General features: G+C 39.5%; 1 protein-coding gene across 2 annotated transcripts in view; it reads right to left on the bottom strand.

Annotated features, from left to right (window-relative positions):
* The window catches only part of MAN1A1 (mannosidase alpha class 1A member 1), a 68667-nt gene that overhangs the window by 13993 nt on the left and 27324 nt on the right, over positions 1 to 27350 (bottom strand). For both annotated transcript variants that reach the window (XM_089530487.1, XM_089530488.1), the window contains exons 3-6: positions 25223 to 25338; positions 19427 to 19507; positions 11850 to 11944; positions 1135 to 1258 (exon numbers count right to left, since the gene is read on the bottom strand). In XM_089530487.1, the coding sequence (XP_089386613.1) occupies positions 1135 to 1258; positions 11850 to 11944; positions 19427 to 19507; positions 25223 to 25338 (416 nt within the window). The remainder of the gene's footprint in view (positions 1 to 1134; positions 1259 to 11849; positions 11945 to 19426; positions 19508 to 25222; positions 25339 to 27350) is intronic.

The following is a 27350-nucleotide window of genomic DNA, read 5'->3' as shown; positions in this document are numbered from 1 at the left end:
AGGGCAAACACCAGAGAGTCTCAAGGAGAATCCAAATATCTGGGCTGCTCCCAAGGTAAACCCAGGAAATCCCTGCCTCAGATTGTGAGAATTGAAGTGAGGGCATAGTCCTCGGGCCAGCCCTAAGAGTAGTCTTCTTCCCCATCCTCCTGGTCCCATGACCTCAAGAGGCTAATCCTGAGGCCCTTTCTTCTCCAAAATGGGTTCTATTAGGTGTTCACTGTAATCTTACTTTCATTTTATTTATTTATTCACGGTCACAGACCAAAATACATAATCTTACTTTTCTCCCCTTACTACCTCCCGCAAACCAAGTTCAAGAGTCTTCTTTGCTCCTTTCCTCCACCAGGCCAGCCAACATGACTCTCACCCCCTGCTGCAAATCCTCAGATAGGCAAACATCTTCAGCTCTGTAAGTCAGAGGCCTCTGAAATACTAGACCCTAATAAACTCTCAATGTCACAGCACTGCTGTGACCTTTTACTAAGTCTCCTTCCAGTTGGGCCCAGCAAAATCCATTCTTCCCCACAGCGCTATGTACTGCAGTTCTGGAACTAGCTTTCAGCATCAAATAAGCTTAGACACAATGTCTATATGAATAAAGGTGCTTTTATCTAATAGTACAAAGGTGCAGCTAGCCTGGCTTCCTTTGAGTTCTAGAGTTTGTTTTGTTGAAATCTGAGAATTTTTTTCATATAATGGTCTCTTATTTGAATGCAACAAGATATTTTCCCAGGATAATGAAGCTAAACTCAGCATGAATCTTCTTCCTAGCCATGTGGAAATAGGGGAGTATGTAAGTTTCACTTGGACTTATTTCAACCAATGAATGTATTTCAGACATGAAAGCATGAACTTAGCTTAGCCTTCTGTTCAAATTCTCTCAATACTCCATTGTTTAAGTGCAAGGTTAGCCCAAAATACCGAACAGAAAGTGTTTTTATCTTTCCCCAAAATATTAAATAGCTCTACAACTTACAGGAGTGGTAGGAAGTGATTGTCATTAGTTCTTTGAAAAGAATATGTTTAGGGAATTAAACTTATTAACTTAAATGCTAAACATTTAGTAATAATTTGTCATACTTCTAAAATGTGGATACTACTATCTGCAAACAGAGTTGTAAAAGGACTAACCTTTTCTGCAAACACTGGGTTTCCAGATAAGTAACTTAAATGTATAAACTCCAAATGTAGCGTTCCAAATTCTGCCAAAATACTGCTTCCTCCTGAAGCCCAGGGCCAGTTTCGACCAATGCCACTAAAAAATAACGGTGAACACAAATGAGGTAAGTTTGAAGCACAGCATGATTCTAGTATCATGCACAGTATAACAGCTTAAAAACAGAAAGTAGAAACCCGTAAATCAGGGATGACACATTTTGCATCTCTTTAATTGCTCTTGGATTTCAACTCCCATCCATGTTTGCTAGACATGCTGGATGGGGCTCATGGGCATTGGTAGCCCTCATCATCTGGATCAGGGGTAGGCAACCCTTTTGAGCCGGGGGCCGGGTTGCTGTCCCTCAGACAACTGGGGGGCCGAAGCCAAAAAATAAATAATTAAATAATTTTTTAAAAATAAATAAATAAATAAATCGGGACAAATGTAGGACAAAATTTTCAAACGGAGGGCACTTTTTAAATAAAAAATGGAGGACACGCGAAAAAATTTGCTGATTTTTTAAAAAAGGTTAAGATAAATGCATGTTTCTGAGGCTTCTATAGACAATTGCCCCACCATGCCCCTTGCACGAGATGCCAAAGGCCCCGGCGGCAATCGGTGGCAGGACCGGGCTGGGGCCGGTCCCAAGGCCTCGCCGGGCCGCATCCGGCCCGCGGGCCGCAGGTTGCCTACCCCTGATCTGGATGATCACAGGTTTCCCACTCCTGCTGTAAACACTGTCAACATGCACTACCAGCAAGTTATGTTAGGCAGCCTTTCACATTTGATAAACCTACCTTAACATGCACTGTGCTTTTTATACTCCTTTGTTGGTGTTATGGGATCTGCCAGAATGGCACTCATGTATGCCTAGTTCAAAAACTTCAGAAGAATGGCATTACCAAATGTTTTTCAGTGATCATGAATACCACCACCAATAAAATGATGCTAACTTAAATGAGGCATTTATGATTGGAAATAAAATAGATTGTCAGCAAAGGCATGAACAAGATGGAAATCTGAGAATTTACAAATTTTAAATCCTAAATTTCAATTGGATTTTCACTGGAAATGAACGATTTTATCAATGTTTCCATATTAGACAGTCTTTCTCTTCTTTCTTTCTTTTTTTGTGACCAACAGGTCTACAGACACTTGACAACATTCTGGCAGCAGTACTTGAAACTTAGCCAACTATAGCATCCTATAAAGCTAGAGGTAGGCTTCCATTTTCTGTAGTAAGCAGAGCATATGAGAGACAGTTATGGTTCTTAATAGAAAACAAGGAGATTTTGTTGCTTAATGCATTTTTTGTCTGAGACCTCACCATTACTAGTGAAGCTGGTTTTTTTTTTTGAAAGACAATACAGTGGTCCCTCGGGTTACGAATTTAATTCGTTCCGCGGCGCCGTTCGTAACCTGATACATTTCGCAACCCGAAAAGCCGCTGGAAAGCCGCTAGCGGCTAGCGGCGGCTTTTGAATTTCGCGCCGAAACGCGCCGAAAAAATCTTCGTAAGCCGAAAAATCCTTCGGAACCCGGAACAGTTTTTTTTAATCTAGGTTTTTCGTACCCCGGAAATTTCGTAACGCGGTGCATTCGTATCCCGGGGTACCACTGTATATCTCTAACAAAATTAGAGAGAGAGATATATTAAATGATGAGGTGGTTAAAACTATAGGGCTACAGGTTTGCTGGATGATTTAAAAAACCTGCTTATCATATAAGTGTGCAAAATATCAAATCATCCACAATGTTTTTTTTATTGGAAACATTTCTCATGTAGTGACATTTTCATGGCTGTTGTTTTAAATTCTGTTTTTCTCAGAAAAGATTAACTACATCTGGACTATATATAAAAATGCTTCTTTTAGACACTTTGTTAACGGAATAACATTAATTTGGCAAGAATGCAGCTGGTATGTGAGAAAAATATTGACTCAATCTCGTGAAGGGAAATTAATATAAAATGCAATTTGATATGTCTTAGCATTTGCCATTATATTTCCAGTTTCTGTGTATGGTTATGAAAGCTGGAATGTGAAGAAAGGTGACAGGAAGAGAATAAACTCAGACCATAGTACAGGTGGATTGATTCAGTCAAGGAAGCCATGGTCCTTACTATGCAGAGCTGAGATGAGTTGATGACAGCATGTCTTAGAGGTCTCCCATTCATAGGGTTACCATAAGTTGAATCAGACTTGATGGCAATTAATAACACTGCATTTGTTATAATATGTGAGCTGGAAAATAGGGTCCCACTTTAACTTTTTGCCTCTAAACCTCTTTGGCCTCCATTGGTGACCTATATTTAGCATCCTTGAGACCCAAAGACCAATGCATGGACCTGTCCTTTTCCCCTCATGAGGACATTAAGAACTCTGGTCAATGAACAGTAAAGATGCAGTTCCTCCCAGTAGCTGGTAAATTCTGAAAGTCAGTAATGGCATTGTCTCCTTTACATCTGCTTTGCTAGTTTTAACACTCGTTAACAACACAATGGATCATACTCCCCAAATACTGTATTTTCTGGCGTATAAGACTACTTTTTAACCCAGGAAAATTTTCTCAAAAGTTGGGGGTCGTCTTATACACCGGGTGTTGTCTTACAGGGCAGGTGCTGAAACTTCCAAGCTGGACTGGAGAATCTGCGGTCGCCGCATATGGTGGTGGGAGCTCAAAAACGGCCGCGGCCGCATACTCTCCGTATGTGGTGACTGTATGAAAGCAGCAAGGGCGGCGCTGTACAAGTACGGTAGAAGAAAATCTTGGCGACAGAGAGGGCTGGGCAGGCAGGGAGAGCTGACCAATCCAAGCAGGCTTTGTATACAACAAGTCTTCCTGCTAAGTACCTGCATGTCATAAGCATTTGAATTAAAATTTACCATACTGAAATCAAATCTGATGTTTTTTTAAAATTTTTATTTGGTTTGCACTGGAAGAGGAGTAGTCTCATACGGCGAGTATATCCCAAACTCTATATTTTAACTGGAAAAGTTGGGGGTCATCTTATACGCCCAGTCGTCTGTTTCTTCACATTAACTGAATTAAAGCCAGATAAAAAATAAAATTGTTATTTAATGTTAACCTCATCACTGGAGTTCACAAACAATGGTTACACTGTGAATGCCACTATTCGTTTCCATTTCAATATTAGTATATTTAAGCCATCTTTAACTGCTAAAGTCTTTTACGCACATCAACGCTCATGCAACAGGAGTTATAACTTATTGCAGAATGCATAAAAAACATAACACGGAAATCCCATGATATTGTCACCTGTGGTAAATAATGTCCCAAGATTTCAGTCACTTGCCACGTAAGCCCCTCTCCCCAGGCAAAAAGCAATGCAGCAAAAGCAGTTGTGGCATGCTCTGGTGATCAACAGGTTGACCTCATTTCAGGGAAATTGAACTATCTTCCATAGGAGGGGGACAACTGAATACACTGGATAAGAAGCCACCTCAAAATACAACTGTATGACTCTGAACAGTACCACAAAGGGCATTTCCTTTCCTCAAATATGTTTCAAGCCAATTGGAAATAAATAAATAAATACATGCCTATGTCCTTTATTTTCAAAATGTAAAATTATCTAAGAACAATTTCTTTTTAGAACTCAAATTGGACTGTTAACAGAAACATTTCCTCCAGTGAAACACTCTTAATACTACAATAAAAAGGGTAAAAGGGATTCGTATGAGTCTGTCAGAAATTATTTAATGATAATTTTACTTAATAAAATAAAGTACAATTTTAAATAATAAACTGCCAAAGTTTTCAGATAAAAAAAGTTCAATGTAATAAATCAAACAAGGCTTTCAAGAATGTTCAGTATTGTTACAAATACTGTGAGGGAAAGTATGGAGGGGTAGCTGTGTTGGCCATTTAGCAAATACAAACAAAAATCCATCAGTGATACCTTTATTGGCCAACTGAAATGCACAATATACTTGTTGCAAGCTTTTGAAGCTCCATGGGTGTCTTTAACAGGCACGATGTTATAAGATGTTATAAGATGGAAAATCAATGTTTGATATTTGAAATTTATACTTTTTTGGAACATTTTCAAACCATGTATGCTTGAATCTCTGTATAAAAAATCTGTGTATAAGAAGGGCCAACTCTTGAGAGAGAGAGCTGTTAAACTGCCTTCAAGATTGAGTGACAAGAAAAATATGACAGACAGAAATTGAGAGGGGGAGAGAGGGAGTCTCTATCTATATAATGAGGAAAAGGAGAATGTAATGCATAAATTTTCCAACAAGATGAACTTGGAGAATGGCTTTTGTCTGGTAAAAAGAGATCTGCTGGGCAACTTAGGAGGAAACGTTTGTTTGCTTGTTTATGCATAAATAAAAGGGAGCAGGGTCAAAGATTTTCTGGGGAAAATCTTTATGAAGAAACTTTGGAGGGAGAATTTCCTGGAGGGTGGGAAAACAGAGCCGTTGCTGAACTCCACCCACCACTGAGGCCTCCTGGGCTCTAGAAGGACCTGCTCTGCAGCAGGAGCAGCAGTTCTTTCCTGATAGTGTTAGCAGAAAATTGGAGAGAAGAATTTTTTCCCTGTTGCCCGTGAAACCCCACTGCTCTGGGTCAGAAAAGAAGTGGGAGAGTAAATCATGTGTTGGCAGTGGGAGAAGTGTGTGTGTGTGGTGGGTGGGTAAGAAGTAGCGTTTCATATGCAAGAGGAATATTTACATATCCATTCATTCTGAATGTATTATTACAGTGGTCCCTCGGCATTCCTGGCTTTGACACTCAGTTTTGATTGTTTGCAAGGTCAAGCCGCCATGCACATACTCCTCCTCCTCTTCCTCCCTCCCAGCCTTTTACCGTGGGAGGAAAAAGCCCAAGAAGGAGCAGCCATGAAGGGTGTGTGCAGCAATCCCGCCCCTTTCCCGGCTGAATTGGTGCCTTCCTCAGGCACCGATCTGGCCACGAAAGGGGAGAGGATGGATCCACCCCCAAGCCTCTTTCCTGCATGGCTAGGAAACTTCTTTCCCAAGCATCCATTCGCCTGGGAAAGGGTCTGAGAGGGGGTGGATTCACACACACCAAGCCTTTTTTCAGGGTGTATGGGTGCCTGGGGAAGACAGGCACCCGGGGGCGAGAGAAGAAGAGGAGCATGCTCCTGCTCCATGTCCCCCATCCCCTTAACTGGCTTCCTTGTGAGGGAGGTAGGTTAAGTCATGCCCTCCCCCCATACATCTACCTCATGTTCCAACACAACTCTCCACTGTCTCAGGTAACTTCCTGTCACCAAGCACTTCAGCTGTACAGGGAAATAACCTGTTACTATCGTCCTTGGCTTGCTGTTTATATTTGTTAATAAATGCATCATATACAAAGACGATGCATCAAATGAGAAGAAACATGTTCAATATCAGCAGAATGGTAGACAACTGAATAGTACACAATTCAATACATTTCATGGTTAGCACAGAGACCATTCATTTTTAAATGACAGAAAGAATTTAAGAACTGGGTACACAAAGGCAATTTAATTAGTATAAAACCCAGGAGCCGGTGCATTTTAAGCTCATATACATTTCTTTTAGGAAGTAAATGTATAGTTTGATTCCTTAAAAGGTAGTATATGGCAACTTCTGTAAAACTCATGCATACATTTTACCAGCATTAAAAAGAATCATGTAATACTGTTGAACAAACGTAAGCAATATAAATTTCTTATGGCTTTATGCACCAAGGACTTAATTAATCACTTGTTTAGGAGTTTTAACACAGGAGGAGGGAATAAAATAGAAGAAAACTGCAAGATAATATGCATCCGTGAGAGGCAGCCCTAAATCAGGTCCCTAAAGAAAAACAAGCAGAATGCTAAAGCAGAAGGTCATGAATATGGGTCTACTGTTCTATCATCCATGAGATGATAATAAATTAGACCATTTGAAAAAGAAAACTGTTAGATCATCATTTCCTACAGTTGCCAGATATATAATAAAGCATAATGGAATGATTCACTATCAGAACCAAAGTATTATATTCCATGTTAAGAAAAGCACACTGGCCTCCAAATGGAAACTCACTCACAGCAGCTGAGAAAAGGACACAATGCACATATTACAGTGCGCCCGCGCCATACGCGGGCGCGCCATACGCGGCCTTGAGCGTATGTGCTCACTCCGCGGCGCGCGCGCGGGGTGGAACGTCCCATTCAATTGAATGGGCATGTGCACCCGTTGCGCCGCGCCCGCGCCACCGCGCATGAGCCCCATTGTTTCCACTGGGGCTCGAGCATAGGCGGAATTCGCCTTACGCGGAGGGATCCGGAACGGATCCCCTGCGTAAGGCGAGGACGGACTGTATTTCTTGTGCTGTTGACTGCCTTCAAGTTGACTTTGACCTATAGCGATTCTGAATGAGAGACCTCCAAGTTACCCTGCCCTCAGGTCTTGCAGACTCATGGCTATGGCTTCCCTGATTGAACCTACCCATCTGGTAGGTGGTCTTCTCTTTTCCTATTATCCTCCATGTGCCTATTCCTTCTCACCCTCCAGGGACCTTTGACAGCCCCCAGTTGTCTATGTAGGGACAGCTGGGGGCAGGGAAAGGTCCAGGAGGAGGAGGAATAGGCGCACACCTATTTCTCCTTCTCTACAGAGACTTTTCTCAGCGTCCAGCTGCCTCTTAAAGACAGATGGTGGCCAGAAAAAGAGCAGGGGGAGGAGGAATTGAGGTGTGCTTGTTGCCCCCCCCCCCCCAGATCTTCCCCGACTTCTCGCTGTCTCTTAGAGACAGCTGGAGGCTGGGGAAAAAGGTAGGGGGAAGAGTTCTGCCCTGGAAGTCCAGCCCCCAGAGAGTGGAAGTTCTTCCCCTGGCGCTGGGTATTACCTGGTGGTAGAAAATTTTTTTGTTCAGGCACATGGCCCCGAAAAGGTTCGCCATCACTGTTCTAGTGAGAGTTCAGGCTTTATTTGCTCCAGTACCCATCAATGTGAATTTTAGCAGTCTACGGTATTCACAGAACTCTTCTTGAGCGCTACATCTGTATGGGCAATCCCTGGGAGATATACTGTATCGAGGAGGGGTAGTGGCGTGTCACTGTTATTTATTTTTATCATAGTTTATTTCAACAGCACTGTAAATGTACACTGTTCTCTTTCATGCTACCAGAATGGGGCCTATTTCATTTCTTTCAACAAAATCTTGCTACAATCCTGCTAAATTGTGTATGTTGTATATTTGCCAACTCAAATGTTTCTGAAAGTAACATGTAGCTGGGAAGGTACAGAAAGGAATCTAAACACTTTGAAGAGATAGCAGCTCACCTAGGCAGAGACAGAACATGTAGCTGGAACAGCGCAAGGAATCTAAAGATAGCAGTTTAATCAATGACCCTGAAGTGGTGTTGGGTTCATGTTTAATACAGCATTCTTCTGTCAAAAGTTATTAACATCTGTATCTAATATACAGAATTATTCCAAGCTTAGTCAGTATCTGCTGAAGTATCAAAAAGAAAACTGGTTGGCCAGTACTGAGAGCCTGACAGAAGTCTTCACTTATCTTTTTTTTTTCCAGGCAGGAGTTAGCAAGACTTTTAAAACACTCTCAGAAACTCTGGAACACCACTCATTTCAAATAATTCAAACATGATGATCCATATCATAAAGAGGCCAAAAATCTATGACTGGCAAGCAAGAGAGATACTTCAAAAGTATATTTTGCTAATATCTGGCACAAGGAGGGGCTGTTCTTGAGCAAGAATAATTGTTCTGAATAGGGGATTTGAACGAGAGTCAAGTATGGAGGTCACTTTATGACAAAACATTCTAATCTCAGAATTTCGCAAAACCTTCAGGATATCAATGAAGATGCAAACAGTATTTTGGGACATGGTGGAAAAGGGAGTGCAAGATTATAAAATATTTCAAGTTGGTTATAATTTTTATTATATTGTGATTTTGTAAGCCATTCAAAGCTTGGTTCAAAGAATGACCAATAAATATTTGAAAAAACAGTAAATAATTAAGAAGTATTTGAAAAAGGCAACAACATCTTACTGAAAAGTATAGACTGGGAGAGGAATCAATGATTCTGCTAAGTTAGTTGGCTGGTCAGATGAATACGCTAGTATTGGGAAAGCTGGCATTCCTATTGTATAAAAACAACTTAGAGGCTGTACAGACCGGCCATTAAGGCTGGCCTGGGGGCGGAGTCGGGGCATGGCATCCATACGAAGATGCCCCAACTCTGTCCCCAGGCTGGCGTGATGCCATGTGCCGCACCACATGGTGCATGGCATCACAGCACTCCTCTGGCTCTTCATCTAGATGACGCAGCGCTAATGGAGCGTCAAAAAGCTGTGGTGCTGGCAACTATGGTGCCCTTTCCGTGGTGCAGAAAGGAGCCACTTTTTGGCAAGATCGGGGCCACAGTGTGTGGTTGCTGCAGCCCCGATCTGGCTCTAAAAGGGGCAGTCTGTACAGCCCCTTCGTGTCAGACAGAATAAGATTGGAAGGAACTGTAGGGTTTAAAGGAAGACAAAAATAACTGTACTTAAGTAAACATATTTATCTCTAGAACCGGCTCTATAACAACCTGTTGTCTGAGACTCAGTGTGTAGCCACATTGCAGAAATAAAGCAGACTGACACCAATTTAACAGTCGTGGCTCCATTCTGTGGAATCCTGGGATTTGTAGTTTGGTGAGGCATTCACCTGGGTCTAACAGAGTGCTCTGGTGGCTCACCAAACTACAAATCCCAGGATTCCACAAGATAGTGTTTGGCAGATAAAGTGGTATCAAACTTATTTTGCAGTGTGGCTAGACACTCAGGTTTTTTTTTTTTAAGTGTATGTGTTAAAAAACAATTCTATCTTGTCCAATTTTTAAGTTGAACACAAATTCATGTATTTTTAGTATTGGATAAAACAGACTTGTGGTTTTTGAACTGACACTTGTATGGCTCAAGATGAATGACTAATATAATTTATCATTTTGCAAATCTCTGTGCAATTTATAGAAGTCTCTTTCAAGTACTTCTGCAATGCCCGCCATTTTCCATTCTGCAATAACATTTTATCATGTAAGTTGATTTTATAACTTCTTTTCATGACCCAATATGGTAGTTTTATGTTCCCAATGATGTATATCCATCAATGTTTTTGACTGTCACCCAATAAATTTTCTTTAATGCAGAAGTGGCAAGAATGTTAGTTGTGTAATATGGATTGTCTATCATTATACTTACAGCTATGACATTCATTATCACTAATTTATAACTGACATCTCATGTGTCCAATATATATAATCTTATTAATCTTGACAAAGTGGTATATTTTTAATAGTATCAATACATGATAGTAATTCTGTAAAAGACAAGTACTTGACTTTTACCTTGTTATGCAAGTTCCTGTGATAGAAGTATCTTAATTTAATATAACAGAAGCCTAGCTAATAATTTATTGTAACAGAAGAGAACTATGTGAAAGCATCTGGTTAATAATTTAATGCATACAAACAGTGGCCCTGTCTAAAGTAAGAAAGTTGCACATTCTTTCCTGGTGTTTAGAAAAGGATGAAGGTCTAACTGAATAATCATTTTGTCAAAATGTCCAACTACTTTCACAAAGTATCAGCCAGCTAGGAAATAATTTAAATCTTCTAAGGACTGTTTAAATGTACTGGTAACTTATTTTTAAAACGTTTTATTTATTCTGCCAAATAAAGATTATGGTTCTTACAACAAGATATTTAATAGTTTCTGAATCCAGTCATTCTGGATTTTTGACAAACTTTTCCGGGTTGCAGACAGCAGTGTATAGCTGTACAATCCTACACTGAGAACAGAGCAAGTGCAAGTGGGAACTGCAACAAAATGGTGTATGTTGTACACACATGTTCAGAATTACAGCTAGGCCTATGTCTTGCTATGATACTTCAATCTCCTCCTCAGTTTTCCAATGCCCTCCCCCATTACATTCCAGGCCCCTGAACATGCTCATCATCCATGTTCATTGATCCGTTCTGGGCTTTTATTTCTTCTTAAGCATGATAGATGCTCTACATAATTTGACTACATAAAGGATCAACACTTGTAGAATGAGTTCTCTGGCATTAATTATCAATAGAGAGGTTAGTAAATATTTGCTCTGCATCAGAACATGCTAACCAATGTATTTTGTTATCATTTGAAATACTATATATTATATGACACACAAAGTGGAGATCTGTGTAACAGTGCAAGTGTGTAATAGATCTACTAGCTCAGTCTTTCCCACTCTATATGCCACCTCTTCCCCAGTACACATAGCTAACTCTGAACAAATTAATTTATATATTAGCTGCCAATACATTAACTGTATTATTTATACAAGAAGTAACCGAACCAGAAACAAAATTCATACATTTACTTTTTAGAAAGTCAAAGTATGAATTTCAGGAGGTTACTACAATCTGGTTACTTTTACTACCTTTTTATAGGTTTTCAGAACATACTGTGAAAAGTCTAAACTACCACCATAGTGAGAACAAAATGCTTGTTTCAGCAAAAACATCTATAACTTGCTATGAAAATACAAAGGAACAGGAGAGAGACCAATGCGATTCAGGCTTTTGAAGAGAAAGGAATCTAACTAGTGAGACTATACAGGAAAGTATATCAGTCTTAAATGCTGAGCTGAATAATAAGAAGCTATTTTATTTGAAACTTGTAACTCTTTACCTTTTGATATTCAGTAACGCCCAAGGAATTCCTGTGGGCGTGTTAAAGGCGGGAAGGAGCTTCTCTCCTAGTTCCACTGCTTTCTTTCGAAATATCTGTAAAATTATAATATACAATGGTCATGTGATATCTGTAAAATTATAATCAGCAACTTACATGTAACCATATTTCTGATTTGACCAAGAGCTACAAATCAAGCTCAGTTCATACATTATAATGTAAGCCACTAAACCATGGTATGTAGAATTCAGAATGTGCTAGAGGTGCATGTACTCTTTTTTGTCCTCTATAACAATTTCATTAGCATTTGAGGTCATTGTAAAAGGCAGAATCAACAGTGAAAGAAATATGTTTATGTTCAGATTACATTCTCAAACACTGCATGTTACAATCTGCTAGGAATTGTTATCTTTAAGAGGGGAGATTAATATGTAGGGGGGAAAAAAAAAAAGAAATATCTAGCAAAATATCCAAACAAATTTACAGTACAATGCAAAATTTAAACAACCTGTAACCAAAAAAATATAAAAAAATAAATCCTTCATAAATATGTAACAAGAAATGAAAACAGTGTATTTCAGCAGACAGATGGAACCAGGGCAGTTAAATGATCTTTCATACTTAAGATAAATCCAGCTGTTTCAAAACAAGCTTTTTAATAATTTAGGTTTTCTCATTCTTTTTGTAATAAAAAATACTGGACAAACAGCAGGGTTACTCTGCAATTTTCTCAGCCGAATAAAAAGTAGGTTGAACATACAATTTAGACAATTTAACACATGAAGTTACATCAGTACATCTCTATGTATAACCTTTGTACTACAAGAATCAGAAAGTGTTGGCTAATGCCTAAAGTTAAGGCTTAAAGTGCTGGCTACACATAAGAATCTTTTCTTTTAAACTCCAAGCAAAGCACTCAAAGCACTGTAAATCTAAACTGAATAAGGTTAGCTGAATGAAAATTTGGATCTGCTTCAAAAGGATAAGATTGTATTGTTTTCTCATTAAAAGCAATGTCTACTCCCATTAGCTGATTTAAGGCTAATTCAAGGCACAGAAATAATCCAGTTTCACTCCACTTTAACTGCCATGGCTCAATGCTATGGAATTCTGGGATTTGGAGTTTGCTGTTGAACCTGAACTCTGACAGAGAAGGCTAAATGTCTCAGAAAACTACCATTCCCAGAATTAAATAGCATTCAGACATGGCAATTAAAGTGGTGTTAAACTGGATTATTTATGCAGTGTGGCTGCAGCCATAGTAAAACAAAGGACAAATTCAGTTTATTCTAACTGAAGACACAGGTTTAAGTTTTACTTTCTTCAGTCCAAATAAGCTGGAAAGATATGTCATTATTGCAGAAATACCATGAAATCTTTGAAGTAACAAACCAATACTCTATATACGCATGTATAAATCCAAACATTTTAGTCAAAAAATCAATGTAAAAATGTATAGTTTGCATTTCCCCCCTTTGTTTTAAAATGTAATAAAAAGGATTTTTTAAAAATTGATTAAAAAAACCTTTGTTGACTTATCAATGGGCCAATGTAACACTTAGCAAAAAAGGAACCATCCCCCCTTCTCTGAGTAGTGTAGTGAAAAGCAAGAGCTTAGTCTGCTCTGGGAAAACCTAAAAGAAGCACCAAACCCCTCTGCTCTCTCCACTGTGGTGCTGATTCTGACCTTTTTTGGCAGCTCTTTGTTGCTTCTCCCTGAAAGGAGGGCGGTTGGTGATTCTTTTAGGTTTTCTCAGGATGAACTAAGCTCATGTCTTTTACCACTGTACTCAGAGAAGTAAATTCCACCAATGTTCTTCCAGTGATAAGGAATTGGGCTGTGAAGATTTGAATGAGATAATTATTTGTGTTTGTCTGGCAGCTGTTTTGGGTAAAATCTGGCAAAATTATCACATTAAGGTTAAAGGCTGTAATCACTGCTAACATAATCGCCAATATCTTTACTTTGCATTTGCATCCTTTTTGACATGTGCTTGTTTTCTTAGCCCTGGCTGAGTCAGGTTACCTCCCCCACACATTGCACAGCTATGATTTACTGTGGTTCCCTCTTCATCCAGCCTTCAGGGTGAGCATAAATAGTTTTACCTGTCAAATTGTGTAAATTCTTTGGCAACCTTTTCCTTTCCTCAGTCCTTTACAGCCTTTGTTACATGCCTCTGTTTGACCCTTGACTTAGGTCACATCAAAATTCATAATTCTGGCCACAAACCCTGCCCTCAACTGAAACATGAGGTCAACTTATCCACAAGTATATACATTAAATCCAATTGTTACAACGTAATTGGAATTTACTTTTTTAATTCTTATTCTCTGTCACTAAGCAGTTAAAGTATATATATTTTTTTATTTAAGGGGGAGCAACTGGAAACTTACAACTTTTTAACCCATATTAAACTTAGGTCAAGTCAGATCACCTAGTTACTTTCAAGATTCTAACAAAATATGTTTATAACATAGATGACTACACGATATAAGGATTTAACTAGAGCATTTAACTGGACCTCCCACTTATATTTCCCAGAAATTGCTATACAGAGATTGGTATTCTCTGACTGACTGATCTGGCTTCAGACCCTTTGCAGCTGGAATGGAATGGGGCAAGGAAGAAAACTGGGTGCGCAGACACTTTATGATGATGTGATAGGCCTGGGCTGCTATTTAAGCCCTGCTTCTTGTTTGGAGAGCTTTCCCCTGAAACAGCTCCATTCCCATCCTCCCAATCTCCAGTAGATGAGCTGCCTGGCTGGTAGGAAGGCAATTTTTTTTTTTTTAAAAAGTCCTCCTGCTAGGTCAAGGTTTTTTTGAGGGGGGATACTCTACACAGGCTAATTGGTTTCTCCTTTTGGATGAATTGTTACTAGAGCTGCTACTGTTTAAATGGGTTAATGTGATCAGGTTTGAGCCCCAGGAGGCAAATTGTCACAAGTGACTGGTCATTCTAGAAACCTAGGGCATCACAGCTGTGGGATCTGGGCCCAGGATATAGATTGCCGCTGTCATCTTCCTGAAGAACCCACCTTTACAGTTGTGAGGCATAGGGTTGGGATGCTTTCTCTCAAATGGATTTTTACCCAAGAACCAAAACATGAATCAGGTCTGTTCGATTGAAATCACTGTCTATATTTCACCCTTCTGCTGGTCTTTTGTCATAAATTCAATAAATTGTTGTCCTAGTTCAATCCAATAGACTGTTCTCTGCCTCTTATTTCCATTTCAAGTTGCAAATACTACCCCTAATACAGAAGGTAACTTAGGGGCTATACAGACCACCGCAAAGGGGTGGTCTGCAGCCGCCCCTTTACTGGCTGATTCGAGGCCTCGGCAATCTCACGCCATGGCCGCAATCTGGCCTCTGGAGAGCGCAAAAAAGGAGCCACAAAAAGCAGCTCCTTTTTGTACCCTCCAAGGGGAACCATAGCTGCTGCAATGTGGCTTTATGACGCCCCTTTGGGGCTGCATCAGGTGGATGCAGCACTAGAAGGGCATCATGATGGTACACGCCGTGTGGACTGGTGTGTGCCAAAATGTCACAATGGGGGCAGGGCTAGGGTGTCCAGCATGTGGACGCTTGCACCCTAACTCTACCCACAGGTCAGCACAAAGTGCTGGTCTGAATAGGGCCTTACAATAACCATGATTCCCAGCCACTGATAGCAACAAACACTCCACAAAAAGAAAAAGAAAAAAAAGAGGGGGGGGGGGAACCACTTAACCAAACGGTTCCATTGATGAACTGCTCTTATTTTAAGTTCCTTTTAATGTTTAGTAGAAATCTACTTCAATTTAGAGAAATGGAAAAAAGAAGAAAAACATTTGGCAACAAATTTGCTTACAGCAGCAAGATTAATTATAGCAAGATGTTGGAAAACAAAATAAATGTAGAAGCGGAGGATTGGTATAAAGAAGTATGGAAATTAGCGATTAATGATAAATTGACATGTAAATTGAAAGTAAAAAAGGACTATGGCAAAGAAATGATTTTGAGGGGATTTGGAAAGAATTTATTGAGAAAGTATTGAGAAAAGACGACGGAAGATTATCTCCACGAGATGAACTGAAATTTTGGATGGACTATAAGGATGAAAATGGCTCTGAGGAAGGGGAGCACTGAGGTGAAATATAAAATAACTTCTTAAAATGTAATAGAATGTAGGAATATATTTATATATAGAAAAAAATAATAAAAAAAGAAATCTACTCTCCTGTAACTTAAGTCCGTCCTACCCTCTGGGGCATCAGAGGACAGAATTGCTCTCTCCTCTTTGTGACAGCCCTTGGGAGGTATTTAAAGAGTGAAGTCATGTCACTCCTCACTCTTCTCTTCATCCAGCTGAGCATATCTAGCACTTTGAACGTTTCCTCATATGTTTTGTTCTCTAGTCCCAGTCCAGATTGTGGTAAGAGATGGATATAGCAAATATAGAATTTATTCAGGACTCATTATAATTTCTCTGCTTATTAAATTTCATTATTTATTAATTGTTTCAGCCATTGCAGATATTACTGAATTCCAAAATTGTTATCTCTTGTCTCCATGAATCTATATAACAAAGTTATTTCTGTTTCTGTCATTATGTACAAATTTATATTTCTCTTTTTGTATTAAGAATCCTATTGACATTATCAATGGAAGGAACAGTTTAAACTGGAAAAAAAACTTTATTCCTTTCCATTTTCTGACAACTCGTGCACAAGATAAAGGCTCAAAGACAACTAAGATCACCATCTGTGATAGTAAGAGAAATGACATATGCTTGTATAAAGATTTAGGTAGATCAAGCATATACAGTGAACCCTCCCCCCCAGGGGAAAATATGTGGACACTCTAGCCCCATATTATTCAATGGATGGCAATATGCATGCACAAGCATGTGCCCCTACCATCACTGAGACCACCTCTGTGATGTTTAGTGTGTTAAGAAATTACATGTGCTTGTATAAAGAATCTAGGTAGAACAGACATTTACAGTGAACCCATTTTCCATGGGGGTTCAGTTTTGCTCCCCCTAAAAATGGGAAGAAAACGTGGACACTCTAGCTCCATATTTTTCAATGGGCAGCCATATGCATGTGCCCCTACTGCCACTGAGTAATAAGGGATATGGCAATCTGTGGACAATTAAAACTGTGGATTGCTAGCCTGTCAATAATAAAATAATAATAATAATAATTTATTTATGTTTCCCCGCCTCTCCCAGTTGCCAATATAATGGGCCCACTGTATAAATGGATTGGAATCCACAATTCTTCTCAGACCGCCCTAACTTTCTCTGATGTCGAGTTTTAAAGTGTTTTAACAGATATCTTTATTAGTCTGTCTATTTATTAGTTTGTTTATTTAAAATTTGCTGTGTCTGAATAAATGTCTGAATAAATTTTAATGCATTGTAAGCTGTCTTGGATTCAATCTTAGGTGGAAATACATAAATAGATTATGAAACCCAACTTACAGCAACACATTTGCTTTTAACTGTTTACTCTGTCATTTTATTAAAAAGCACTTTCTACACAGTCCTGTAATATATATAATTGTTCATATATTTAATCATAGCTAGGTATTAACCCTTATCACACGCCACAGAACACACCACCTGTGATTTTAGCAAGGCCAATAAACCTGACCTTTTCATAAAGGGCAAGTAGTTCTTTAAATGGAAGCTTATTTTATCTTTTTATTCATGTGAGGGAAAGTGAACTGGTATGGTAAAGACTTAGTAAAATGATCGCCATACTAGATGTGTTCTAGTGCTCAAAATTTGTCACCTTCAGTTTTGATGCAAATAAATCATTTTTGTATTGGAAGTCCATTATTCTTTCCCCGCACACCAGACATGGTCTTTCATGACTGGAAAGAGTGGCTGTATTCTATATATTAGTATTAGACAACACAAACTTTATTTGTTCTGATAAGGTGCAATTACTCTTTTAGAAATGGAAAGCAAACTGCAATCTAACCATTCTAATTTGTAATAAAAGTTGAGCAGTAAATGGTAAAACCTAAACTTACATCTATTAATAAAATTTCTGTTAACACCTGAGCAGGCTGGCCTTAATAGAGCAGACTAAACATATGCTATTATGTAAATATTGATACACTTTCATATACAAATTAATAATTGTGTCACTTATAATTTTGTTTTAAGAGTCTTCATAAAGGACAAACAATAATCAGCATGAAAACATAGAAGGACACAATAATGCATATGCAGGAGTGTGGCAATAAGGCATTTTTAAATGTTAAAAGGCTGTTTCATGGACCTATACACAGAATATTTTGGGAGCAAAGGTGGCCCTACTATTCCACAGAGTTGCATTGGAGGACCTACAAATGCCTAGAGAAATGTTTTATCTAGGAATTTATAGGTCTTTCAATGTGACTCTATGGTCAACCTCTGACAAAGTTGTGCTGCAATACCTATAGATTCTCAGAGATAATGTATTAATCAAATTGGCAAATAATCAAATCTGCTAAATTGAAAGCCACAAATGTGGACGATCAGCTATACCTCCTCCTTGTTGATATTGATTCATACCAAACTTGGGATTTCAGAATACCTGGTACTCTCTAGATGCTACAGATCTTCTATGCACAGCAAACAATTCTTGCCATATTAAGAGAAAATATTTCAGAGCACTTGTGACTGTTGAAGACAGACTGTAGTCTTAAAGCAGAATTAAGCATTTAAGAAGCAACCAAGAGACTGTAAACCCCTTTCCTTCAGTTCTTCCCCTTATCAGGATCCAACTGAATATCAACTCAGTGGGGTTAAAATACTGCTCCCCCTAATTTACGTTAATATTTAGCATCTGTAATGTCAAAAGAAGTTGGTGAGATTTTTTTTAATGAAAGGAAGGAAGTCTGCAACCCTACACTTCCTTAACTCTGGGAATAATAATTGGCCACAAACACTTGCAAAGATAGAATCTAACAATTCACCACAACAGTCCTTGGAAGCAGATTCACATATTCAGAAAAACCATGTGGCTCAGCTTCTTCCAGAAGCATCAAGTTATTTCAAGAAATGAGCTGCACGATGATGTTTTAATGTTCCTACCCTGGTTTAAAAAACAAAACAAAACAAATAAACTAAGCAGATGGAAAAAGTACCATGTCACAGAGAAAGGTTCTCACTTAACTGGGAAGTTTATAATGCATGCTTATTTTGAATGTTCATGAAGAATGATTATCATAGTCAGTTAATCCATGCCTTTGCTACCTTTCTGAGTGTTGGATCCAACACTAGGAATTTATTCAATGTACTCTGCTGATTTCTTAAGTGGCGGATTTCAGATTTTTGTTATGTCTTCCTAAGCAGATATCACAAGAGGAAAAATATATAAATCAGGAGCATGGTCTTTTCCCCCTAAAAGCAGATTTACAGGTAATCTCTACCAAAATACAAAACCTACTAATTGCTACTAATGCTGTGCGAGTAGCAGTATTCCTACAACTAATCTCTCAAAGGTGTGCTACAGGCAGTTTTCCAGTCACTCTCACAGAACTTTGGACTGTAGTGTTAAAGTTAGTTACTATTTATGACCATATATAATCTTACCTCTTCGCCAGAAAGATAATATGCTGAAAGCAGCCCACCAACAAAACGAATGTTCACTTCAAAAACAGAGACTTCTGCATTCTAGGAATACAAATACAGTTTAAGTTTCAAGTTAATTTTCAACATCAAAAGGTTAACCAAATGCCAATGGAAGTTTTCAGTACATTTTAATGTATTTTTCTTGTACAGCCCTAACATAAAGATGATACTATGTTTCAGTATTTTAGTTAGAAATGTGGCCTGTATTATAGAAAGAGAGCTAGTTACTAGGAAATCTCCCTTGCCTCTAAGAGCCTTAGCCATTCTGTTTTGAATTCATTTTTGTCAGTGTACAAATTAATTACAAAACAATGAAAAATTATTAGTATAACTCAAGATGCGCAGACAACTGTTAATTTGGAACTGCACCAACTCCAAAGCTTTACAAAGTAATTAATCTAGATATCATAGAATCCATCTGACCCTGGTGGAAATATTGGAGATCATCTCATCCAACCTTTCGTTCAATGCAAGCTCTCCAATGCAGGACGCAGCTACAGCATTCCCTAGATCTTGTGACCAAGCCTCTGTTTAAATACCTCCCGTAAAACCACCTCCAAGATGCTTTTGTCCCCTGCCACTGCTGAATGGCTCTCTGTTGCTGTTCAGTCCCCTCCCTCCGACTGCTTTTAGTCCTGCCCTCTGGAGCAAAAGGAAAAAAGTCTTTTCCATCTTCTGCTCCCAGAAACCGCCTGAGGGGATTGGGCAGGAGCATTTTTGCCATGTTTTGGGCCCATGGGCCAATTTAATGCCAGAAAAAGGCATTTTTAGCAACAAAAAGTGAACACAACTCACTTCCTGTCAACTTCATGTTTTAGCCTGTCCTGTGCTTAAAATGACCCAGGGTCTGTGTGGCAAAAAAATCCCCTCTGTGGTCCTCAAGAGTATTTGATTGCAACATCCCTACTTTGTACCTAATGTACCATAGGTTGTCTATTCCTGAATATATACTGACATTCATACAGCAGGAAGAGAAAAGAAAAAAGAGTTCCCGAGTTCCCAAAGTGGTATTAACTCAACTTGACTTCCATTTAGATTAACCTCTGACTGAGGCCTGAAACATTTGGGCCAAAAGGAGCGGCTCCTGGCTGCTTCGGTGGCTTGTCATCCAGATGATGCCTCCCCCCCCCAGTGGCTGAAAGTTGCTCCAGGGTAGCCCGAGGCCACCAGAAAAAGGAACAGGGAAAAAAAAAACCCTGCTCCTCCTGGTTGCCCATTTGGGACCACAGTAGTGGCCCGCTTTGAGAGTGGGCCATACAGTCAGCACAGTCCCTGGCTGATTGCAGCCTGATTTGCCAGAGGCCACTCCTTGCTGCCTGTCTCCTTCACCTCTGAGTAAAACATAATAAAAAACTGAATTTGTAATTAAAGGATTTGTGAACAGAGCTGGGGCAGTGTCCCTGCTTCCCTCTGGCAAACATCAGGAATGGAGGGAGTTGGGCCGAAGTGAAGGAAGACAACTGCATCAGAGGAAACAGCAGCAGCTGTATAGTATATTATGAAGTTTGAGCAACTCTGGCTCAGAAAACTGTGTGTGTGAGTTCATAGGGGCATGGAAAGGCTCACATGGCCTTCTTTTCTTGCTCATACCACTCAAGGACTCTGACAGGCTCTGGTGGTTGATCTAGTGGAGTGACCACATGGGACTGAAAAGGAGGGGATGGAGCTCAGCTGGTCAATGACTGGTTTCTCCATTCTCTTTTCCCAAACGCTCATGCCCAACCTCCCCAAAAGCTGGTGAGAATTGTGAGCATATCAGCACGTGTCAAGATTCTCCCTCCCCATCTTGTGTTTCCACAGCTAACTGCACGCTTGCAGCTGACAGTCACAAGAGAAGGCCAGTGGTAGAGCTCCTGGCACCCATGTGATGAGAGGCAAACACACTAAGTAATATTAAGAGTCTTAGAGTCCAGAACTCAGAGCTTTTAACTCTAAAAGCTCATAACATTTCTTCAAGCCTCTGTGGACCCTAAGTACCTCATAACCCCCTGGGGTCCGCAGACCACAGGTTAAGGACTGCTGGTGATGACATCTGAAACTTTAAATGTTTTGAGACTTTGATAGTTGAAGATCCGCCTCTTCCTATATAGATTTGCCAGAGGCCTGCAGAAGGTGCCTCCCTTGTGTTATCCAATGGGGACAATATGAAGTGGGAGACATGAGAGATGGCCTTCTAAAGTTGCTATGCACTGAATGTAGAATGACTTCCCCTTGGAGGTCTGAATAGTGCAGCGTTGGTTTCGTTCTTGTGCCAAGCCAAAATATGGCTTTTTATAAAAATCTTCAGGAAATGATTTGTTTCAGTGTATACATGTATATCGTTTTAAACTGTTGTAATTTTTAAATGAGTTTTAAACTGTTGCTATGTTTAATGTTTTTATTTTGCTTTTAATGGGGAACTGTTTTTAATTGTCTATACTGTGGGCAGCCCTGAGTTCCTATGATAAAGGACAGAATATTCCAATTGTATCTGGATGGATTAAAATGAGATATTAGCTCCTTGACTGTTCCCTTGGATATTATCACATTAAGTAACAAAGACTAAACTTTGGCAGCAATCCAATAGAAACTTACATGGAAGTAAATCACATTGAACTCAAGGACTTAGTTCTGAGTAGAGATGTGAAGGACTGGAAAAAACTGGAAAATCTTGAAAATCCCCATTTTTTTCTGAAGCCTTTTTTGTCCCCCCTCCCCAAAATAGGAAAAACTGAAAAAAGAAAAAAAAATGATTATGGAATGTTTTATTTTAGCATAACAAATAAAATATTTAAGATAAGGTCTTAATATAATCTTCAAATCATTTCTAAAAACTATGTACACTATCAGATTATTCTAATTTCTGTGTACTCAATGAGGAGGACAAGCAAGTCCTAGGATACCCACTGAATTCTCTAATGCAACCAACAGTAAGGTGTACTTCTTTCTTTAGGGGGCACTGAAAGTATCTGCTCTATGTTTGGAAACATACTAAATAAAGAAATATACTGACATGTGAAAGAAAGGGTGGAGAAGCTTGTTTCAATCTGGGTAAAACTGCAGTTTTTAGAAGTCCATGATAACTATGGTGATGACAAACATGAAGCAGATGCAGAGGCTGAAAATGATAACCAGGCTGCATTTGCACTGCAGAAATAATGCAGTTTGACACAACTTTGCCACAGCTAAGTGCTATGGAATTCTGGGATTTGTAGTTTTATGAGACATTTAACCTTCTCTGTCAGAGATTTCTGCTGCCACAACAAACTATAATTCCCAGAATTCCCTAGCATTAAGCTGTGACAGTTAAAGTGGTCAAACTGGAATATTTCTGCAGTGCAGATGCAGTCCAGAGCTTGGGAAATGAATCTGATTAATTTCATGCCTAGTAGTTGAATCTATTTGATACTGTGGAGAGGAAATAGAAATAATTTTCTGTGTCACTAATGTTGATTTCTTCTGAGTTTATTTATTTATTCCTTTTACCTTCTCCACATAAACTAGCAAAACTAAAGTTCAGGAGATTAATACTCCAATTGTTATAAATAAGTTTTTTTTAAAAAATAAAAGTAAATTCCATTCATAATAATTGTTTGAATACACCATATTTTAATATACCAATTGTGATAATTTCATGCCAAATCAAATTGTACATAGTCATATTTCATGTTTCGAAAGTAAGAGAGTGACTTTCAATCTGTAAAAAGTACTCATGTTGCATTTTTAATTTTTTTCTTAAGATTTCAATCCCCCCCCAGTAAAAAACCTTTTTCCCATGACTTCAAAATTTCCAAAAATTTTACATCTCTAGTTCTGAGTACATGTATGTAGGATCATAGTACTAAGCACATAAATACGTTTATACAACAGTTAGATTATTATAAATTGTAATTCCATAGTGACATGACAAACAGTTTTGGCAGAAAGATTTATGTTTCCAAGAAACACTATGCAGGAAAGAGATAAGTTAAGCGAGGTAATGCCAGTTGTAATTCTGCATCAAAGGATTTCCTGCAATTAATTGTTACAATTTGAAAACTACTGAAATACATCTACTTTGCAACTTTAAACAATTAGTTTCCGCCTTTGGCCTAACATGAACTGATCACAACTTTCCAGCTTTATATTCACACTTTCTCTAGAACAGGACTTTATTTCAATTTTTCAGAATCTGAGACCAACACTTATATAGTATATATGATTTACATTCTATATCAGGTAGTCGGGAATTTCATTGAATGTTCTGTTCATATGAACAGTGGAGCAACATGTATAGTTGGCTCTTGGTATCCGCGGGGGAAATGTTCTGGACACCCCCCCATGGATACCAAAATACGTGGATGCTCAAGTTCTGTTGTCCCCAACGGTGGTGCATGTACACAACCACACTGCCATTAAGAACAACAGAACTCCAAAGGTGGTGCATGCACGTGGCTGCCCTGCCGTGGCCATGTTAGAGACAACAGGTCTTAATAGCTTGTTATCAACTTTGGCTGATACGCCAGCTGCATCTTTTCTTGGAGCTGGAGGATCTGGAAACAGTAGTACTTGCGCTGGTAACCTCACAACTTGACTTCTGTAATGTGCTCTACATGGGGCTACCCTTGTGCCTAGTCCAGAAACTTCCATTAGTTCAAAACATTCCGGCCAGATTGATCAATGGAAAAACCAGACGTGACCATATAACACCGATTTTAAAATCTCTTCACTGGTTGCCTATTAGTTTCCGGGCATAGTACAAGGTGTTGGTAATGACCTTTATGGCCTGGGTCCAGCTTATTTGAGGGATTGCCTTCTTCCATATAATTCACTCCACACACTTAGGTCCTCTGGGAAAAATTTACTGCAGCCAATAAAAATCAGGTTGGCTGCGGTTACCCAGAGGGCCTTTTCATCAGCCGCTTCCAAATTATGGAATGGCCTGTCGGAAGAGATCCGACATATTGGCAATCTAGCTAGCTTCAAAAAGGCTGTCAAAACGGATCTTTTCTGACAGACCTTCCCTGAATAACGCATTCGGTCTCCCCATCCTGTTGATACCCTAAGATGTCCCATTTCTCCTGTCCTTGACTGTTTTAATGAGTGTTTTAATGATTTAAAAGGTATTTTATTATTGTCATGTTGAAATTATTGTTGTGCATGTAAGGTAGGAAAGGTTAGTGGGATTTATATTTTATATTATATGAATTGTATGTATTTTATATTATAAAGTTTTATTAGTGTTGTAAGCCGCCTTGATCCTATGGGAGAGCTGGGATAAAAATAAAATGTTGTTCTTGTTATTATTGTTATTATTAGCAGTGCAGTCATGTACATATGCCATCATGGGACAATGGGGGCTGTTCTTAATGGCAGCATGGCCACCTGCATGTGCCACCATTGGGGACAAGATGGCCTTGCCGTTTGTAGATGTTTGAAATCATGGATGGCAAGTCCACAGATACTGTGGGCCAACTGTATATAGGGAATACAGCGCACTCTTCGTATTGGGAGGGGTTTGGTTCAGGCCCCTCCACATATGCCAAAACCACAGATGATCGCACCCCATATTCTTCAAGGGTGACAATTTGAATGCACATCACTGCCATTGCATAACATGGTGTGTGGCAATCTACTGGTGGTCAAATTAACAGATCTGAAGCCTGCTGGTACACAGGCTCCATTGTCCTAATCACTTTACCACGTTTGCTCTTTCTGGGATTTGTTTTGAAATAGAAATTTAGTCATAGTCATAGTAATATACGCCCCATACAAAAGTCCATAAAGACTAATACTCACCACATTGAAATCTAGATTTTTCTCCACCCACTCTTTGGCTTCTTGGAATTCATCTTTCATTTCCATGATATATAGTGTATCCAACGCATCAACAATTGTTGCTCCTTGAATATTGCCTGAAAATAGCCATTGAAACAATTACTGATGTAATTCCTTACTAGCTGTTGTCATGATAGTCTGCTGAATCAATTTCTATATAATCTGTTGTATATCATTAATTACAACTGAAATGCAAATGAACTTCAAATTCCATGCTGTTGCTGAACTAATTTCCACAAAAGAATACTGTGATTCTTTTATATACTGTTTAGAGCATCATTTTCTCGTATAAATTACATCCTTTACTCTCAGCCACTTGCAATTCCCTTCTATAAGTATGTTCCTTTGTTCATATTCTGCACTACTCAAGTTATACATGCTGGATTTTAAATTCCTGTTTAATTCTGTTCTCTAATGTTTGAGCTGTAATATTCATTTATTTTAAATGTTAATATATTGCTATGGTTTTGTATCTACTGTGACAAGAAAGTGGACTTAATCAGTGATTTTAAAGGCACAACATTTCAATTCTGACCCATATTGTTCATCCTTATGATTTTTGTCTTTAGTAAGCCCTAACACAACCCTTACCTATGAAGATACACCTGTTTATCTATTAACAATAGAAGGCGCTAGCTATGAACAATATTGCATTTTCGTACAAAAATACTTTTCGGACAATGCAAGTATGTGGTAGCTCTAGAAGAAGGGAATTGTGATTTTATGAAAGCATTACACACCTAGAATGCCTCCAATTGACATATATAGAAATGTCTTGAAGCAAATCCACATTAATCAGCATAAATGACCTTTCCCTTGGTTATAAAAACACAAATATTGGACATTCCAGATTATGCCCTATATAAACCACATTCTTTTCTCTCCACTTATTGAAATTAAATATAAGAAAGTGAGGGGCACATTATATACTATGAAAGGTTTCAATAAACTGAACTTGGATAAATGAAGAACTGAATAAACTCTCAATCACTGAATGTTAATTGCCAAGTAAGTCCAACACCTACAGGAAATGTATATGGTCTAGTATGTTTAGCAATTCTAAATAATAATAATAATAATAATAATAATAATAATAATAATAATAATAGGATTTATTTATATACCGCCCAATCACTGGGAATCCGAGCTGTTTACAACAGAGGGGATAATAGATGGTTCCCTGCCCTCAGGCTTACAATCTAAAAGACACGACACAAAAGGAAAAGGGAATGGTGGGGGGGGGAGGGGATCAGGTCCAGCATTCTTCTCTCCCTCTGAGGCCTGGACCAAGGCAGATGAACCGGAGGGAGGTCCTTTCTTCTTCCAGGCAGGCCTGGTGGAGCTAGCCTGCCTCCCTCTCCCTCAAGATGGAGGATGAAGGGAGGGCTTTTCTTCTTCCAGGCAGGCCTGGTGGAGCTAGCCTGCCTCCCTCTCCCTCAAGATGGAGGATGAAGGGAGGGCTTTTCTTCTTCCAGGCAGGCCTGGTGGAGCTAGCCTGCCTCTCTCTCCCTCAAGATGGAGGATGAAGGGAGGTCCTTTCTTCTTCCAAGCAGGCCTGGTGGAGCTAGCCTGCCTCCCTCTCCCTCAAGATGGAGGATGAAGGGAGGGCTCATCTTCTTCCAGGCAGGCCTGGTGGAGCTAGCCTGCCTCTCTCTCCCTCAAGATGGAGGATGAAGGGAGGTCCTTTCTTCTTCCAGGCAGGCCTGGTGGAGCTAGCCTGCCTCCCTCTCCCTCAAGATGGAGGATGAAGGGAGGGCTCATCTTCTTCCAGGCAGGCCTGGTGGAGCTAGCCTGCCTCCCTCTCCCTCAAGATGGAGGATGAAGGGAGGTCCTTTCTTCTTCCAGGCAGGCCTGGTGGAGCTAGCCTGCCTCTCTCTCCCTCAAGATGGAGGATGAAGGGAGGTCCTTTCTTCTTCCAGGCAGGCCTGGTGGAGCTAGCCTGCCTCCCTCTCCCTCAAGATGGAGGATGAAGGGAGGGCTCGTCTTCTTCCAGGCAGGCCTGGTGGAGCTAGCCTGCCTCCCTCTCCCTCAAGATGGAGGATGAAGGGAGGGCTCGTCTTCTTCCAGGCAGGCCTGGTGGAGCTAGCCT

The sequence above is a fragment of the Sceloporus occidentalis genome, unplaced genomic scaffold (assembly GCF_023333645.1).
Source record: "Sceloporus occidentalis isolate IW3139 unplaced genomic scaffold, rSceOcc1.0.p SCAF_6, whole genome shotgun sequence".
Lineage (NCBI taxonomy): Eukaryota > Metazoa > Chordata > Lepidosauria > Squamata > Phrynosomatidae > Sceloporus > Sceloporus occidentalis.
Note: the sequence above shows the minus strand (reverse complement) of the source record. Positions and strands in the feature narration are given on the sequence as shown.